The sequence below is a fragment of the Buteo buteo genome, chromosome 17 (genome assembly GCF_964188355.1).
Source record: "Buteo buteo chromosome 17, bButBut1.hap1.1, whole genome shotgun sequence".
Lineage (NCBI taxonomy): Eukaryota > Metazoa > Chordata > Aves > Accipitriformes > Accipitridae > Buteo > Buteo buteo.
Genome location: NC_134187.1, coordinates 23,019,165 through 23,039,100, shown reverse-complemented (window position 1 = coordinate 23,039,100; position 19,936 = coordinate 23,019,165). Strand labels below are relative to the sequence as shown.

At 38.7% G+C, this 19,936-nt stretch overlaps 1 protein-coding gene across 5 annotated transcripts in view; it reads right to left on the bottom strand.

The window, feature by feature from the left end:
- ARHGEF10 (Rho guanine nucleotide exchange factor 10) overlaps window positions 1-19,936 on the bottom strand; it is a 117,394-nt gene that overhangs the window by 25,766 nt on the left and 71,692 nt on the right. For all 5 annotated transcript variants that reach the window (XM_075049252.1, XM_075049250.1, XM_075049253.1 and 2 more), the window contains 7 exons: window positions 13,385-13,500; window positions 11,590-11,717; window positions 11,002-11,102; window positions 9,619-9,740; window positions 4,864-4,950; window positions 3,291-3,514; window positions 1,946-2,103 (listed from right to left, as the gene is read on the bottom strand). In XM_075049252.1, coding sequence (XP_074905353.1) covers window positions 1,946-2,103; window positions 3,291-3,514; window positions 4,864-4,950; window positions 9,619-9,740; window positions 11,002-11,102; window positions 11,590-11,717; window positions 13,385-13,500 — 936 coding nt within the window. The remainder of the gene's footprint in view (window positions 1-1,945; window positions 2,104-3,290; window positions 3,515-4,863; window positions 4,951-9,618; window positions 9,741-11,001; window positions 11,103-11,589; window positions 11,718-13,384; window positions 13,501-19,936) is intronic.

Genomic DNA, 19,936 nt, shown 5'->3' with positions numbered 1-19,936 from the left:
GAAGGCAACCCTGATGAATTGCACAAAGCTCTTCAGAGGCTGCATTTCCCCGCCCTCCCATTTCACCGCTTGGATTCCTTTGTTTGGTAAAATAGGTCAACGCTCATAAAAACACCCCTCCAGGGCTGACTGCTCACATGACCACAGCAGCGAACTATAAGGACTATGAATGCTAACATGGGAGCAGCTGATTTGCACAACTTTCGTAAGGTATGGAGAACTGAAATAACACACACAGACCAAACTGTAAGGAAAGCGATTACAAGATGAGTCAGAAAAACATGAATGCGTATTTCCCATCTCAGAGCTTCAGCAATCCTGAAATAGACTGTGAAAGGCTCTATGAATATCTAGCTGTGCAAAACTGGTGTCTTCAGACGAAGATAAACAGGGACACTACGATCCTGGTCAATACAACATAACCTCCAGCTCATAACGTAATCCAGTCTGGTTAACAGCTCTACCCTGTCCTTAACATCCTCTGTAGATATGCAACCCATGCATCCTTTCTTACCTATACTGCCAAGGATGCCAGCCATCTTTTTGAAGTAGTCTTTTCTGGAAGAAGTTGAGTGACAGCAACTGCAATCTTAAAACAGCTTAAATACACCAATCCCTTTCAGAGAAGATGACAGATCACTTTACTACCCCACCCAGGTACATAGAGAAACTGAAACATCAAGAATGATGTTATGAGACTAGGATCAAGGCCTCACTCCTGTGCCTCCAAAACAAAGAAAAATTTGCTACTCAGCGATTAAAAAAAATTTTTTTAAAGGGAACTGTAATCTAATGTCTGGCTTCAGATCAGAGACAACAGCTCAACAGGAAACCCACTGGGTTGAAGATGACAACTGGTGAAAGGAAATCTCTTTCCCAACACTTTTTTCAGATTCTTTGTTGCTTGGAAAAAAAAATAAAAAAATGCATCCTGTGCCTTTCCCAAACCACATCTTTATATGATCTAACCCTGGACATATGATTTGTTCCAAGATTCAAGACACTGAGCTTGGCTCCTCAGTTAGAGACTGGCAGGATTTAGTAGCCGAGGTATAGTGCCACACAAACACAACTACACTGTTTACAGGGCCCACCTCATTAGACAAGTATGACAACCATCGTTATGCAGCTCACACTAATAAGGTACATCCAATCTCTGCTGGCTCTGCACTTTGCAAGGTCAGGTGTCAGTATGCTAACATCTCACTTAAAAACTCAGGTTTCAAACTTTGAGTAAAGCCCCGCTGGTTTTGAACTGAATTAACTATATACGTATGCAGTACTGCTGGGAAGTTAGTGAGATATACTGGAAGTACACAGACAAGCACCTGAACCAGCTCTGGAGAAGACAGTTCTGATTCAGAACTATTACGTGGGATTCTCCTTTACTCAAATTATTTTAGCCAATTACTTAGCTAGATACGAAACAACCAACTGTGATGCAAATGGAAAAAGGAGTCCTACTGTGAAATACACGAGTCGCACACATAGGAAAGATTTCTCCTATGTGTACAGTAAAAATGGAGTTGTCATTTCAAATGAGATATACAGGAATCTCTACCAATAAGGAATTTTTGTCTTTCATAAACACCAATACTGGGTAGTTGAGTGGAATTAGCATTGTGCTGTGTAAAATACAGTATACTGCCTGTTATCACATAACTTTCTGGGCTCTTGTAACATTGAAGACCTTAGGGTTTAAGCCAAGGGGCACAAATCAGTTTTCATATATATCATATGGTAAAAGTGGGAACAGTATCAAAGTTTCTACTGTCCTTCAAAGAGAGAAAGCAAGTCTTTTCAGAAGTACTGAAAAGTGTAGTAAGCTTAGTTCAGCAGTTTTACAGAGAATTTTCAGAAAATATAATAGTGGAAAATGACTTCTGCCAAAACACACTGGCATGTGAGTTCCTCAGGATGTTATCAAATCATATCACTACATTACCTTCTGCTTTTGTGTAGATTGAGATGTTTCCATTTACCAAGCCAGCAAACAAGTATTGAGACATATATGTTAAACTCATAACAGTGGATTTTTCAGGAGCGAAGAAGTGTTGAAGTCGAATTTTCTTTGAGCCTTGGCAACTTTTGTAAATAGAAATGCTATAAAAAGAAGCAAGCAAAAAAAAAAATCTGTGAAATTACGTTTTATTTAGTTCTTATCAGAATATGCACAAAAGAGCTTTAGAATAAAATATTGGGAAGAAAAAAGGTTTTCTTCTTCCATTCATACGAAGATTAGTATGGAAAGTAGTATCTCGACCCTCCAAAATGTCTATGTAGACAATTTCTAATTACTTAACATTGACATATGACAACACTTGTCATATGATCTTGTTTGGAGAAACATTTATTCAACAAAGAGACATAATGAAAATTCTGCTCAAAGTCCTTATTATGAGTCTATCCAAAACTTTCTATTAGTTTAAAAAAAAAAAAAAAAAAAAAAAGGATTAAGTATTACCTGAAGAACTAGGAAAATAGAAGAAACCTCACTACACTACCAGACATCAATCACACTTAAAATTCCCACCATTCCTACAAATTATTACCATGGATATGTTAGGGATATTGAATAGTTTAATCTGGAATTAATTGCACTTCACAAGCAAAGATAATCAGTACAATTATCTGTTGGAATTTCTGGAAACTTAGCATTTTCCCTGGAGAATTCTGTTCTCCTTCATTTATACTGGTTAGAAACACCTTCAAAAACCACATGTAGTTACATACTTATGCCCTCACTAGCTACAACAAGATCTGTTTGCTTACTGACCTGTAAGTTGAGAAAATGTAGCTTTGTTTTGACTCAGTAAGGTCATCACTTCAAACACAGCAAAATAATTCATGTCAATAGTAAACAGCAATATTATTTATTCACATGACAAATCCTGCACAATAGCACAGTGTAGGTTAATGGGTTCCAGGAACGTCATTCTGAAAATTTTTTTCATTTGTCATTCTTTGTCATTCTGAAAATTTTCCAATACCTAAAGATTATGTTGTAACATTACAAAAGTAATATTTATATTTTTTCAGACATGATGTACGATGAATTAATCCTCTTTCATCAAAGATACACAGTATTTTAATTTCAAATATTACATAGTGTATTTTTAAATCATGTAGAGCATATTTTTTCCTTGATTTAGGTGGAAAGGAGAAGTTGAGGTCACTGGGATATCACATGGATACTTTTTTAAAAAGAAAACATTTTCTTGGAAGTATCTCACACAGTTTTGCTATAAAATAGTAAAAATCATACACAGTACACTAAAAATGAGAATCACCTTCCTTCTTCCATGCCAAGGCAAATAGTAGGCACATTAGAGGCTTTTGCAAGAACGTTTTCAGAGTCAAGAGCCTTATTTTGCTCTTTCAGTTTCTCCTCCTCTGGTATGTAGACCATGCAGAGAATCCGTGATTCCACATTGAAGCACTCAATAACCTTGGGGCTAGAGCTTTGAAATGAGACTATTGCAATCTGGCCCATCTGATTAGTGCAACTGCCAATCTGAATTGGAAAGAGGAAAGAAAAAAAAAAAGACCAAGACTGATATCTGTCTCCAAGAAGATCAGCATTAACAAGAAGGAGTGACTGGAATATTAACTGAAGAGTGCATCTCAAGTTATATGAGTGAATATGAGTTTTCATGCATTAAGACATAAACAAGAAAATAATTCAACACAAATACAAGAGATTTCAAAAGATTATATACACAAAATTCCCTTGTATACGCACAAAAACAGTTCTTTCTTTTTTGAAAGGAGGAATATTATGGCCTATTCTGATGTCTGCCTCATATCTATATACATAATGTAATGCAATTACAATAAGTACATGTGTAATATTATTTTAATAACCAGATTCTCTTAAAAACAGATAATATAGCTGAGGCCTGTCCTTTGCACAGTAACAGGCCTACAAATAAATGCTTTGTCCCAACAGAAAGAGGGATTATTAATACAATCCCTTTTGTAAACTTGCTGATACAGGATCCTAAACTTCTCCTTGATCCAGAACTAAGTATCATCAATATGTCCACAAATCTGTACATTTTAGGAATCTGGGAAGAGTGCAAAAAAAAAAAAGTCTGCCCAAGCAGCAGTGTTTTTATATAGTAACTCTTTATGTTTATATGAAATGAAAAAACATAGCCATGAGAAAGAAAGAACATTTTGTGGCAGTAGAAAGATTTTATTGGCATATGTTTGTGATGACTGTTTGCAAACAGCGAAGACAAAAAGAAATTACATGGGTCACCTTGAAAAAGACCACTGACAAACGTTATTTCTAACTTCTACTTCTAATCCACAAGTGTTCCCTTAAAATTTCAGTATTATAGTAACAGTAAAAGCTACTGAAATCATTAGCTTTTTTTTTAAAAAAAAAAGTATTGGCTATTTCACTTTGTCTGCTGGAATATCTGCATATTTGGGGTCATAACAATATGCCAGAATGGTTTTTTCCTATGTACAGACTTAAACAGATGATTTATGGCTAAAACATTTTTAAAATATGGAAACGGACAATAGGACAGTATGAGCTCATATGGGTTTTAGCAGCCCTCATTATAAATTAGCACAGAACTCACTTCTGAATGTGCTCAGCACTGTGGAATTTGTTCTGTGCCGCACTAACAAATCACACACACATAAAGTGACACCCTACAGAGAACAGTGAGATCACGTGGACAAAATTACTAGCTATCCTTTATAGAAGTCCATCTTCAAATAAACAAACAAAAAAAGAGAAAGAAACCCCAAAATTTATTTCAGATCCATATATTGCTGAGAGTCACAAAAAACAATGCAGAGAAACAGGAGACAACTCCCTTTTTAGCTTTTAAAGATTATGCTTACCCAAAGAAAACCATGTTCCATGGCACAGGAATCTGACTCTGTTTCGCCAGAGAGGTATGGTTCAGGATTATAAGCAGCACATTCAATCTTCAAGCAAAGGAAAAGAGAGCGGTTACCACATTAAAAAGATATGCCTGTTTCTGTTTAATTTAGTCCGTAAATAACTGAAGTATTTAAGGATATCAAAGAATCACAGAAGGCAAGAAGTTTAGTCCCTCCAGCTTCCTGTGGGCAGGGTCAGCTACACGTGTGTTGTTTCTAACACATTCCTTATCTACTCTTATAGACATTAAAAGCCAAAGACTACAAATTCTGTAGCTGATCTGCTCAAATGCTTCATGACTTTTATTAAGTTTTTCCAAATACCCAATCTAACATCATCCTTGCTGTAACTGTTAGTCTGTTACTTCTCATCTCAGTCACCATGTACTTCCTTTCTGCAGCGTCCTTTTACATAAGGCTGATATATGTCTTGATCCTGCCTGAGTCTCCTCTTCATTAGGCTAAACTAACATTGTCACTTAATAAATTACATTTAAAAATTTTTAAAATAGTTTATTTTTTTAATTCTTGTTCTTAAAATTCTGGATTACTATCACTTTTCCAACTGGCATCTCTCCAGCAGATATATCAGCTTCATATATTTGAGAATGCAGAACTTTCTCACCTGAACATGCTATCCCAGCAAGGCTGTTAGCAGCATTACGTCATGATTACCTCTTCTGAAGCCTGTTTGTACACATCCCATTGGTTATTTGCTCTTTATAACAACATTACATTCTTAAATAATCCTTAGCTTGCCAGTCTATTAAAAGTTACTTTTACAGACCTTCTACTCAACCACCTCCCTGGTCTGTACTTGTGAAGCTCTTTATTTCTGCCTGAGAATACCATGTGTCTGTCCTACGGACTGTCATCCCCTTTTTTTTTTTTTCCCTTTTTCCCCCTCAAATTATTTCTCCAGGTGCTTTACTAATTCTGAATGCTGATACTATCATCCATAATACTCCTACTCCCTCCCAACTTCATGTAATCATGTTATTGTCAGCAAATTAATAACCATACTCATGAGATTATTATGCAGGCCATTTACGAAAAACCTGAAAGCTACAACACACTAGAGACCTATATTTAAGTCCATCCCAATTCTGAAAATCATTCAAGCACCAAGGCTCTGAAAACAGGCATTTTTATGAGCAGTCATGGATTTCTATTTTCCCTAATTTTCCTAATATCCATGACAGAGCTCCCTAAAGCTTATATAAACACTTTAAAATGTATAAAGCAATTCATAAACATGTAGAGAATAAAAAGGTTTCTGATGAGGTGTGATACTACATTTTTAGATAAGATTCTCCATAATTCACAGTGAAGTTCTCACCTCAGACAACGTCATTGCAATTGTATTGCAGGACTAGAGACAATTTGGTTAGTATTAACTTCGATAACTTCACCATAACCTGGCAACATCACCTTCCAACAGTGAATAATTTAAAAAAAAAGAAAAAAAGAAAAAAAAAAGAAACAAGCAGGTGTAAGTTAAGAGTTCTAAACTCCGATTTTACTTAATTTTCAGAAGTGCAAAAAATTTCACAAATCTCCCTATCTCCCTGAAGTCAGCAGGCATCACCAAGTGATCAGCAGTAGTAAAAATAATGTCATGTATTCACCAAAGCAATTCACTGTAAGGATAAAAGATGGAAACTCATAGAGGAGAAAGAAAAAAAAAAAAGAGCTATCCATGCCAGGCTTAGCATGTCTCATTTAACACATGCTGAGGGTATCTACTCGTAGCGGTGATTTACAGTAGCTGTGACAGCTACATACATCACTAGTGAAAGAAAAGACAGCCTGCATGCTGGATATTTCTTGGGCTGCTTGTTACATCTCTGTGTTACTTTGCACCTTAGTCAAAACCGATGAAGTTTTTCCGTAGTTAAACCCTGGTAGTTTAGCTCTCAATCTTGACAGAAGCCCTTTGCCTGGGGTGTAAACTTGCTCTGATGGAAGAAGTTTTTACAGGCTCCCTACACCACTGGGCAGCCTGAGCACAGATAATAACAAGCAGGATCAGCCAAGCAAAGGGTCTCTTCCCACCCCAAGCTGTGGCCTGACACCCAAACTGCAGCTGAGACTGCAGAAAACCACCAATAATACTTAGATCATCTTTTCCAGCAATATCAAGGACTTGGGAGCACCAGGCATGACCGTTGGGCTCACACCCACATTCTCTCCAGGAGTTGCAAAACTGGCAAAGTTGTCCCAGAACTCAGGCAAATATTTTCACACTGTATTCCGCTGAGGTGACCAATGCAAAGACCATCACCTATGGGCAATAGACTTTCCTTTCAAAACAAGCAGATCCTGTCGTAACTTGATTACAGGAGTTGAGCCTGGGCCTTCAAGGCTCCTGGCATGGACCTACAGGACTTACAAATATGTAGGCTCTAAGGAAACATAAATATTTTAAGTTTCTGAAAAAAAATTAAATTAGCTTGGTTATTTCATCAGCGGTGATTTTAGAAAGTATTCAGTACTGTATTGGCTTTGTGTGGCAAGGTTTTGATAGCGGGGGGTGGGTTACAGGGGTGGCTTCAGTGAGAAGCTGCTGGAAGTTTCCCCCATGTCTGACAGAGCCAATGCCAGCTCGCTCTGAGATGGGCCTGCTGCTGGCCCAGGCCGAGCCTGACAGCGATGGTGGTAGTGCCTCTGGGAGAACATTTTTAAGAAAGAAAAAAAGTTGAGGGACAGAGAGAAATGGCAGTCGGAGAGAGGAGTGACAACATGCGAGAGGAACAGCCCTGCAGACCCCCAGGTCAGTGCAGAAGGAGGGCAGGACGTGCTCCAGGCGCTGGAGCAGAGATTCCCCTGCAGCCCGTGGGGAAGACCATGGTGAGGCAGGCTGTCCCCCTGCAGCCCAGGGAGGTCCATGGGGGAGCAGATCTCCACCTGCAGCCCGGGGAGGACCCCACGCCAGAGCAGGTGGGTTCCCGAAGGAGGCTGTGACCCCGCGGGAAGCCCGTGCTGGAGCAGGCTCCTGGCAGGACCTGTGGCCCCGTGGAGAGAGGAGCCCACGCTGGAGCAGGTTTTCTGGCAGGACTTGTGACCCCGCGGGGGACCCACGCTGGAGCAGGCTGTGCCTGAAGGACTGCACTCTGTGGAAAGGACCCACGCTGGAGCAGTCTGTGAAGAACTGCAGCCCGTGGGAAGGACCCACGTTGGAGAAGCTCGTGAAGGACTGTCTGCTGTGGGAGGGACCCCCTGGTGGAGCAGGGGCCGAGTGAGGAGTCCTCCTCCCCCTGAGGAGGAAGGAGCGGCAGAGACAAGGTGTGAGGAACTGACCCCAACCCCCATTCCCCGTCCCCCTGTGCCACGGGGGGAGGAGGGAGAGAAAACCGGGAGTGGGGGTGAGCTGGGAAGGAGGGAGGGGTGGGGGGAAGGGGTTTTAAGATTTGGTTTTATTTCTCATTACCCTATTCTGATTTGTTTGGTAATAAATTAAATTAATTTTCCCGAAGTCAAGGCTGTTTTGCCCATGATGTGAGTGAGTGATCCCTCCTGTCCTTGTCTCAACCCACGAGCCCTTTGTTATATTTTCTCTCCGCTGTCCAGCTGAGAAGGGGAGTGACAGAACGGCTTTGGTGGGCACCTGGTATCCAGCCAGGGTCAACCCACCATAAATACAGAAAAAGCTGACTGTTTAATAAGACAAGAATTATTATGGTTGTATGGGAGACCGGAGACTTTCAGTAGACTTTGGCTGCTGTAAACCGCAGCTCTGCTCTGAAAACCAGTATCAGAGGAATGGGTTCATTTAACACCGTTACACATTTCAAATGCATTTCCAGCTAGCAATTACTCTTCCTCAGCATCCAGGACTGCATACTTACACTTGAAATGAAGCTGTCAGCGGAACTTCCCTCCTGTGTAGGTTGTCCTAGCAATGAGGCTATGCAGACTTACTGCTTTAAGCAGTACCCACGTGATGATGTTAATTTAACACTGAGATTCTGGCCATACATATACAATTTTATTTCCATTACTGTTTTTGCACAAGCCTGACTGACGGTCAATAAGAAATCCTGTTGATGCACAGGAAAAACCAGCACCCAGCACCCTTCCCTTCAATCTGTTGGTCTGGACATGCTGTACTAATTTTCATCATTAAAGCTAGTGGTCAATTTGAGTTCAAACTGATACATTACTTTAGGAAATGAACCATTAAATGATTTCTGTATCATTGTTCAGAACAGAACTACACCTTATATAAGACCCCATAAAACTGAAATTTTAAAACTATTTTCAAACTCTTGCTCTCTGTGCACTAATGAAAACCAGAAATTTGAGGAGGATTCCACATAGTTACACAGGTACAGGACAGCTCTCACGGAGATCAGATTCCTGCATTTTGTAAGCTGCAGGTTACTTTGGAGCCTCAAACAATTACTTGGAAACCTCAAGACCAATGCAAAATTCCCAGCAGTTCTGTTTTCATTAAGTGATGAGCTTACATCTGAAAGTGAATGTCATGCTATATATAAGTAAACACTATGTTCCATAGTGCCTCAAAGATTGCAGTATTTTGCATTCCTGTGACCCTCTTGGACCTTCCATTGCTACTGGTCTTACACCAAGGTAGTAAACTCAAAAGAAGTAGTAGAGATGAACTAATAGATGTATTTACAATATGGTATTCTTTAGCAGTTATATCACACAACAAAAGCAACTGTAATTTCATATAAAAATTCTGTTCACCTTAAACTCCTGTTGCTTGGCCATCATCACTGGCATGTGTCTAACAAGGAGAGGATGTTTCTCCTTTTTGATTTGATTCCCATCATCTTCTACACAGAACCAACCTAACAGGTTATCCTCCGCTGTAATGGAAAGAACAAAACAACAAACATCCCACAATACTTTCACTGAATAATCACTTATACCTCTCTACAGGAATATAAAATTCTGTTAGGATTGGTTAATACTGATCAGGCTGTTCTTATGCCATATATGCATAAATGACAATGTCAAACTATGAGCAAAAATTCAATATAGTAGATTAAATACATACTGATAATGCAAAAAACCACCACCTTGCACTAGCAAAACATTAAGGGCGTTCTTTTAATGATTTTGTCAGTAGGTTATTAAAAGAGGAAAAGGCACATCAAACCTCTCCTCAGATTCTAGGAAATCTGTTTTGCAAATAGCATTTCTCTGCCTGTATAAGTGACATCACTACCAACTACTACTTATCATAATCATAAGGATCCTCCTCCTGGAATGATGGAGACATCCATTCTCTCTTCTTTTTGTTTTTGTTATTTTGCCTGCCTTCAGTCAGATACCATAAAAGCACTGTATTTTAAGGATGTGCTGGTGAAGTGTGCTTTCTAGCAAGTGCCTATCTTCAATGTTTCTCAACGTAGGCATTCAAAATCCCAGGTATCTTTGGAAACCTATACCCTCTGTGCAAACACAGGAGACCAATAACATCACAGGACAGCACATTCTTGACTGCTCCCACTTAGATCAGGTTTGTTTGTGATAATCCCTCCAGTGAAGACTACAGATTTATGTTTTAAAAAAAAAATCAAAAAACCAACTCTCTCCAAACCCCTTGATTTTTATGTATCCAACTATAGAAATATTGCATTATATTAAAACTACACCCATAAGTTTATTTCATGCTCAGAAAGCTGAACAAATGAACCGAACAGCTTTGCTGATATTTCCTAGCTAAACGCATTCTGTGCTAACACTGAGAAATTTGAACCTGAAGTTCAAAGTTTAAAAAAAGTTCTTAAGATCTGAAGAAATAAATTTATAATGAAATAACTTCCTCACTTGTCTGTTCTGTAGCATATCTCATTTTTGGTGATTTGGGTATAACAATTAGTAGTGATTACCACAGACTTCATTAAAATACTGTAGGAGTTATATTCCTTCATAATGAAACGCCCATTCTATCTATAACATCGTTACATTGTAGTGATACACAATCACTACTATTTACTGTATTGCAATTTTAACATCTGCAGATAGATTTTCACAAAAAAATAATTTTCTAAAAAAAAATAAAAAAATTACACTGTACATTGAGATCTATCTTGACAGGAAATTTAAGTAACTAGGAATTACCAAGGGCCAGTTTAGCCATTTGTAAATTGTTGATCCAAGACTGTTTGATGGCAGGGGTAAATGTATTGAACACAGCTGTAAAAAAAGTGGGCCGCCCAGACCTGCAAGACAAAAAAAAAAAAGCCACTCTAGATGCATTGAGTACGAGATACAGTCAAGGCTAAAAATGTTGAGCAAGATGAAATGTCATCATTTTCTAATACTTAGACAAAGACACAGCTCCGATACAAGCATGCAGGCTATAATATGCTGTACGCCCAGCTTCCTACACTTTACACGAAATGGTATGAGAAGAACACCCTCCTTGGTGAAGGAACATAACAGTGGCTGTTCCCTATTAGCCGTCACTGCCACAGTTCCTCTCTTGCTTCTTGCATCTGGAACGCAGGGTTGAAGAACAGGAGAAAAACAACAACGCTGCCCTGGAACCCTCAAGTTCCCAGCATTGTGGCATGAGAGCAGAAGTCAGAGGCTAACTGTGGAGACAGAAGAGGGGGGAGAGCTACAGATTCCCAAATCCTCCCTGGTACATCTATGCCTAATACATAAGCCCATTTAGAAAGTTTTGTAATCAAGATTACTACTGACTTGTCCTGTTTTCCTGGGAGTTGCAGCTGAATTCTACAGCGATCTGCCGCTCTGATTTCATCTTCTTTTTTCAAAATCAGTTTTTGTAAACCTGAGGTCCAGTCATGGGCTACAGATTGGTTTAAGTTCTGAAAAATTAAAAAAGCTAAGATTCAACGCCAGCCTACTGGCCTATTTCCAACAGGCTAACTAAGGTGATCTCTGCATATAACAAACAATTCCTGGCACCTGGGCCTCACTAAGTCCACATTTTAATCATGGATAATTTAGCTGTATTTGTAAACACATTTCAAAAATACCTGTAAAAAATCTGCTAACATATTTTACATATTTTGTCTGATGATTTAATCTCACATTGCTCAGAGTTTGATGATACACAAATGACATTCCCAATCATCTGTCAGATTAAAAAATGTAAATTTGCATCAGGTGTACACACAACCCTTTTACTTCATTTCAATGAGTAGTTATACAGAACCCACAAATTCTGTTTCTAAAGAAAATCTAATGAAAACGTCTACAAATAAAACTGCCAATACGTTTTTGTTCAAATCTTTGAGCCATAATGTTTACAGAGCCATCATGAAAGCTGTCTGTGTGGTTGGAATCTGTTTAAGTAGGATGCTGAAACAATGACCCTCTGCAAACTGAGTGTTTGGTCACAGAGGGTAAAAGCACACCTGAGTGACACTTAAAGCATCAATAGTGACAAGTATTCATACACAAAAGTACGCTAATTTTCCACAGTCAGAATTTTATGAAAATGGAAGTCTTTTTCAAAAATAGAGAAGCTGAACTCATTCCTCAGCTAAGCTGTTCTAGTTATCTTACACATCTCTACCTGGAAACATTGACTGAATTTTAAGTTTTCAAAACGTAGTTGGCTCTGCCTGGCAGTACAGGCAGAAAGGTTTTGTATATGTCAATGGGTGAATATCTTATGGTATCTGTGCTATACATATTCCCAATAATGCAGCTGAAATTCACCTTCAAATACTTGTGAAATTTTGTCCAAAAGTACTGTTTCCATAAACTTCCTTAACAGTACATATTTTCACAAAACGTTGTGGCTTAATGCCCTTGAATGAAGGCAAGATATCCCAAGAGAAACTCAGCTTTCATACACATATTCACACGCACATATATATTTACAGTCTATGGTGGCACGTAGGAGTTAAAAATTGTGCCTAAGCATATATAAAGCATATAAAATAAAAGTCAAAAAGGCAACCTTTTGAAGTCTTAAGACTGTGGAGAACTCATTCTGAAATCCAGTGTTAAAGTACTGTATCTGTTTGCCAGAATATAAGCTAAATAAAAGGGATGTGAACAAAGCCAAAGCAAATTACTTTCAAGATTCCTCCGAAAATCCTTTTATATTTTTGTGATCTGCACTCAGTTTTAAGTACAGCTCTGCCTGAAAGCCAGGATTATGAGCTTGGATGGGCATCAAGAGCTTCCTCCAAACAACCATCCTCTTACTACCTTGTCTAACTGCAAGAATCCAATTTCTTAAGATCAAAATGTAATTGTTTCCATATAAGCTTATCAGCTACTGAACAAATGCAAACACTTGTAGTAACCACCTACGCTTAAAAACAAAAAACAAGATTAGAAAAACAGCTGTAATCTACTTATAATGCTAAACAGTTAACAGTAAATGAATTACTAGAGGTAAAAATTATTACACTCTTTACAGAGAGAACTAAAGAATGTCTTGCACAGATCCTAGGGAGAGACATGCTACTTTACAACAGGAACATATTTGAAAAATAAATCCAGCTTTTTTTATTACCTGATAGTTTCCTTTAAGGCTGCCTATTAATTGACTAATTTGACCAACTACATTCAAGTCATGTAAAAGGTTCTGCAGATCATGGTACAGTTGCCCTGGTCCCATATAGAGCTTGTCTAAAATGAATAAAAACATAAGGTTATATATAATAAAAAGATGTAATTCTCAGTTGGAGGAGGAAAGCATGACAAAGATAATAATATTAACACACATCGCTATTTCTTAACACTATGAAAATTAAGCTGATCAAATTGTTGACACTTTCTCTAGACTGTAAAAACAACTAACGCACCCATGTGCAGCTAGAGTCTTCATTACGTCTGAAAATCAGAGTGGTTTATTTATACATATACCATCGATATTTCACTTTGCTGCTCCAGGTGCTTTTAATGTCCCTGCAGACAGATTATTGTGAAATGCATCCTGGGAAATTATAGGTAGTAGTATGTTAATACATATTAGCTTTGCGTGTACGGGCATTACCATAGGCATATCCTTTTAGCTCACCTTATCATTGCCTTTTATGGTTACAATTAAGATTCAAGTTTGTTCATCTAGCATGACGGACAGCATTATGTGTAGTTTTAATAAGCACGCACTAGAACTATGACAAATATTGATGCTTCACTGGCCCTCAAATCTCTTGCTGACATGGAAGTTTTGCTTAGCACCAAGCAGCAGACTTGCTGTTACACCTTAGTTTGAACATCCTTCTTGAAGGTTGCTTTTGGTCATGTGACGAAGCCAAAAAATTTATTTATAGCTTTCACTATGGTAGTTCAAAACTCAAAATTTTTTTCATCGATCGCAAGATAGTTCTGGATCATACATCCACATCCCAACTCTAACACAAGCCTGCAATTTCACTGAACCACTTTAAATTTTATTGTAATTATGGTTAAGTGAAAAAATGATCTGCACTGAGGTCAGCAACAAATCTTAACAGCAGCAGAAATATTTTGTCCTAACCATCAATAAGCACATATGTTTACAAGATAACACTAACTCAGAAAAATGCTCCGATTAGTAGGATAAACTGACTACTTAAATGCACAAAGCTTGCAGAACCCTGCTGATACACTCTGACTCCCAGACATAATGTTAGGAGTGGGATGGCTATGTAATTTTTGCAGAAGCAACACTCTCCCACTCCCCTAAAAAATCCCACCCCAACTCATACAGAGTCAGCATGTTTCCCTTTGGCTGAATGAGAGGAACCGGGCTGGATTATCCTTCCAGAAAACCCCTGCAGATTATTTAGCTCACGCAGTGTAGCATCCAAACTACAGAACCTTCACCCTCAGTACAACTTTGGAAGCTAGTCTGCAGGCAGCAAACTCCCCTGGAGCAGAAGGATTTCAACCCTGTGTTGGCAAGAACACCATCTAAATATAATGCTGGCTACCCGCTCTGGAGACAGATCAGGAGCAGGGACACGAGCCATGCCACCTGCTCTGGCTGCCAGGGCAGACTGGTGCTGGACACAGGGCAGCTGCCAGCTGAGACACCGCTGGCACCTCCATCCCCTGCGTCTGCTATAGCGACCAGCGTATGAACCAAAATGCAACAAACCAAACACAAAGCTATCAAAATGGCATCAACCAGAATAAACATGAAAAATAAACACACATGAGAGAATTCTTCTTAAAACATTAGTATATTCTGAGTTATGTATCAAAATAACTGTGTTTTCTGAAGATATTTTCCTATTTGGAGGCATCATACAGATCGAGGCCACCACTGGATGTTTTCTTTAATGCAATTCACTGTACTAAGCTAGGAGTCTGCCTTAAACCTTTAAGAGTATAAAATTTCAAGGGTCAAGGAAAATGTTAAGGGTTACTTTATCTCTGAATTCTCCACTTCACTGCAGGAAAATGCAACATAAACCTGCGATATTACACATTCCCATCAAATTTCAAATTACTCTCTTGCCTTTAAATCTTCTGGTAAATTGAATAAATGAAAGGATTTCTGTGTACTGCCCTTGAGCACTAAACAGGGGAATGACTGCACTTACTACTATTTACCCAGCCAGAGAAGAGATACAACTTTCATCCACCCTTCTTTGCCTGTTCTGAATGTTAATTAAAAAAAACAATCTAGCCTTTCTTACCCTTAAAAACAAATCAGTCCATAAGAACAGATCATTACATTTATCATACACAATGAAAAGAAATAACTGCAAAGTAGACCTAAGAGGAAGAGTTTTGAGATTATGCTCAGTAGAGTATGTTTGCAGGTTTGTTTTAAAAAAATGAAACACTTTTCTGGAACTGCAGACTACAGACTTTCATTAAGCTGCATTTCCACTTTCTTCAATCCAAATACTTGAAAAAATCAACACCTGAAAGTTGTAAACACTTCTCTTCTTGTATCCCTCTTCTGCTAGCTTACACCTTTTTTCTTACTACGGTCGACAACAATTGTAATTTGTTAAGCATCAGAATAGCTGGTTGCTAGACACATCAAATTGTTGATTTCGATAGGGCTACTTGCAAAGAAAGGGGTGGGTCAGTGTTAACGGAAGTCTGGTGAAATCTAGGCAAAAGCCATGATAATGTGTTTGACATTGTAAAGAACAAATGAAATCATTCTTGTCCCAACTTTATGTAACAAAAAGACAACTTCTGCAAAATTTAGACTGATTAGAAGTAAAGGGCAGTTAAGTTGAGTTTTTGGCAGAAGTCCATTCACTTACCTGTCATTTATAAACTCTACTACTAAACAAACCAAACTACTGCACTGAAAAACATAGTACAAATATTGCTGAATTTTATCCTTGTGGGTTCGAACCAAGAGAAAATTTACAATTACTAGGCTGTGAAAAGCTGAAAGTTTGCAAGGACTCCCTTGTATAAGATGGATATTTTCACTCAAGTGAATTACATTGTTTTTAAGTTTTAAAAGCCAGGATCACTCTTTGCAGCTTCATAAAGACAGTTATAAGATATTTCATTTTATTATTGAAAGCAGGTCAGAGAATGGACACTAACCTGCAACACATAGCAGCAAGCATTCAGGCCACTCTTAGATGCTGCAGGACTTTATGCCACAGTCTTCAACTGAGGCCATAAAGAAAGCTTTAACTACTTATACAGATGGACTTGCCCTGTGCAGTATATACATCCACCCTGCCTGAATAGAGCTGTCCTCTACAAACCTCTTCCTGGAGCTTCGAATATTTAGAAATATCCTTGTTCCATTCTTGGGAATAAGGCATAAATCTTGAATTTCATTCAGTAAGTGTCACCTGAGTCTATTTTGTCTGCACCATGCATATTTTATAAAGCTTTTAATAAGTCAAGATACAAAGGATGCAATAAGTGTCTAAGCAAACAAACTAACATGGCATCTGAAATTCTGTCACACAGAACAACCAAACAGAAGTCATTTTAGGCTCATTCGTTAAAGACCACGTTCTTAGCACAGGAAAGGAAGCCAAAAAGCAAATTGATAAATAATTAAAGAGAACCCGCTTCCATCCTCTGATGTTCTAGGAAAGACAAACAGCCAAATTAAGAAGAAATTTTAATAGTTGGTCAAGGGCTAGATCAATAGCCACGGCTAATAACATTCTTTCATGGACGTCCTTTGTGGGCACAAACTGGAACACAGAAAAATAACTGGGCTTCAGAGATCAGCAATGATGGACTCATCAGAATAGAGTTCTCTGAGAACTGACCACTTGGTTTGCATCTGGATAATGAGTTACAAGTTATAGCAACTTCATCTCTGAACTGGGTCCTGTAAGGGTTAGCCACTATGTCTTTTAAAACAGGATTAGCTTCTCGGTGGTTAACAAAATGTTGACTACCAGTTGATCTGGCTGAGAATTGTCTGACAGAGGGTTTTTCCAGGGTGAAGGAGGTGGGGGGTACACTACTTTGTTCATCAGATGCCTCTCTCAGTTCACAGCCAAGGACTGGCTGCTTCAGCCCACGCATGTTCCCTGACCATTCAATTGCCAGCTATTTTGGGGTGGGTGTTCAGTCTTTCTTTTTTCCATAGAAAGCACTGAAAAACTCTTGGCTTCACTCCAAAGCAGATACATGGCTGTTTTTTTCTTGTACTTTGAAATGTTTCACAAATGATAAAGCCATTTCCTTCCCATTTCTAAGCCATTCTTGCTAATTATCAAGCTCCAAAACAACTTATTTTTCCAATGTGAAAAAAACCCTCCATGAGTTTAGAGAAGGTTCTCCCCAGCTCTACACATCCTACGTGTTACAGAGGATGGTGTGCCCAGGCAGGAGAGAAGGCAGCATGCTGTAACCAATAACCACATATGTGGCTTCGGAGGCAATGTTTTTTGCATTCCATCTACAGATCAAGGGTGAAATCTTGGCCACATGTAAGTTAGCAGGAATTCTTTTCATCAACTCCTTTGTTGCTAAGATTTTACCAGAGAATTCACGCCTCCCTGCAACAGGCAGGTTTACTGCCAACAACCAGTAATTCATGCAAAATACCTAATTCCTTGCTCAGCATAATTATGAAATATATTCAAGGTTAAAAAAGAAAACAAAACTGCCACTTGCTTTAGAGGGAGGAAAGGAGGTTAAAGTTTAAATTTATTTTTGCTGCTATGTAAAATTAGGGTGGGAAGAGTCTGCTTTTTGTAACAATTGTTCCTTAGCGGAGATACTTTTGAGTATAACGCTAAATGCTTCTTTTACCTGCTCATTTCCCAGTGTTACTCTCAGCACTACAGCTTTAAATTCAGCAGTTTTGCCTGGTTTGAAGTAATTCTTATAATTGAAACAGAAGCAATTTTGGCCCATTTACATCTAGCCATTTTCAAAGCCTGCAGGAAACTCCCTGGGTGTGGTTAAAGTCAGTTTAACTTGGCTCAGGCAAAATTATCATTTGGAAGGTCATGCATAAATATACACATGCAAAAGAAGTGTCTGTGTGCTAGTGCTGGGGTGTGGGCAGAGGGGGAGAATTCCCACCACTGGCAGCAGGTTGCTGCAGCTCTTTCCCTGCACAGCCAGCACAGCAGCAGCTGCTTTAATGGGAGCTGGCAGAGCAGCCGCTCACTTGGGATAGCCGTCTATCCAGTTCCTCTAATTTTCAATTCTCATGGGCACCACAAGCATATTGGATATTGTAATCCTGAACTAATCACGCCCTATTCTTCCTCTCAAACAATTACTAAGGGACACATTTATTTACTGTGGTGAGTTGTTACTTGTACACGTTTTTCCAGTAGCTTTTGCTGTGTGCTCTGATTCTCACTTGTGAATTACTAATTTATCACAGATTTATGCTGCTAAAGGGGAAAAATAAAGTGTTACAATGCCTAGAGTAGATGCAGTCACCCGTAACTTAAACATCTATTCCAGGGTAAGCAAACATAATGGCTTAGGCGGTCCCTTCCCATACTAAACTCCTGTTTATTCCCACCTAGGAAGATTTTTTTCAAGTAATATTATTACATAAATCCAAATGGCGTGCAAATAAAATAAAAGCCTCATTCAGCATACTCTCAATATTGCAACTATTTTTGCAAACATTTATGTATTGTATATCATGTTAAAGCCAAAGACTGTTAATAGATACACTCCTGGGTATCTCTTTTACTGCAAAGTAACTAATCTTGACAAGATCTACCTTGAGTATGACTACAGTAATGACCTTCTCCCCACATGGTTCAAACCCACAATACATCAATATAAATTGCTTTAGAAAAAGCCATATTGATGAAGTGAGAACCGATCCGTCATGGAAATTCAGGGTCCTTAGAAAGATTACTTTGCTTCTGAGAGATGCAGGGCCCTGAAGTCAGACTATGCGCTACGCAAAATAGAAGCTCAGGAATGCTCACATGTGAAAACCACAACCAAAACTGAGAAAAGCTATGTTCCTGACTATAGCTCCAGCATTATTGAGGGCTAACACGAAATTAATGTTACGCTTGAAGAACATGCCAGATTTGCAGACTACTCTGAAAGGCTGGTAGATCCCAAATTTGACTTGCCATTTGCAATCTGGTCTTCGAGGCTGAGCGCATTTGTATTGTTTCCTCCCACTGAGCCATCTGTGTGCATCCAGGCAGCATACTGAAACGTCAAGTGTTATGAAGGCAAAAGATTCAGAAAAGATTCAATCCTCACCTTGAGCATAAGAATCACCTGGGATGAGGGGGAGAAGTTATATATGTGGCAGGTAACTTTAAAAGTTGCTGTGTCTGAGGAAGGTATAACAAACTAGTAGTTGTATAGAATTACGCACTCAGAACAAATAATAAAAAATAGGCCTCTTCTGCAACACTTAAGTCTACACATTTAAACCTGAGAAGCTTGTACAGTGTTCTGGAAAGCAAAGCATCATGATACCAGATGAATTCTTTATCAGTTCATAATAAACTGGACAGATTTCATGAGATTGTTAACATGTTTAGGTTACACTATGATGACGTAGCAGTAATATATTTAAAACCACTTAAATGAAGTCAGAACTGTTCAATTGTTTTGTTTTAAATGTGACTTTGACTGTCCTGGAAATGTTTCACTGATTTTTTCATCAAGTAATAATAGGCAGACATCA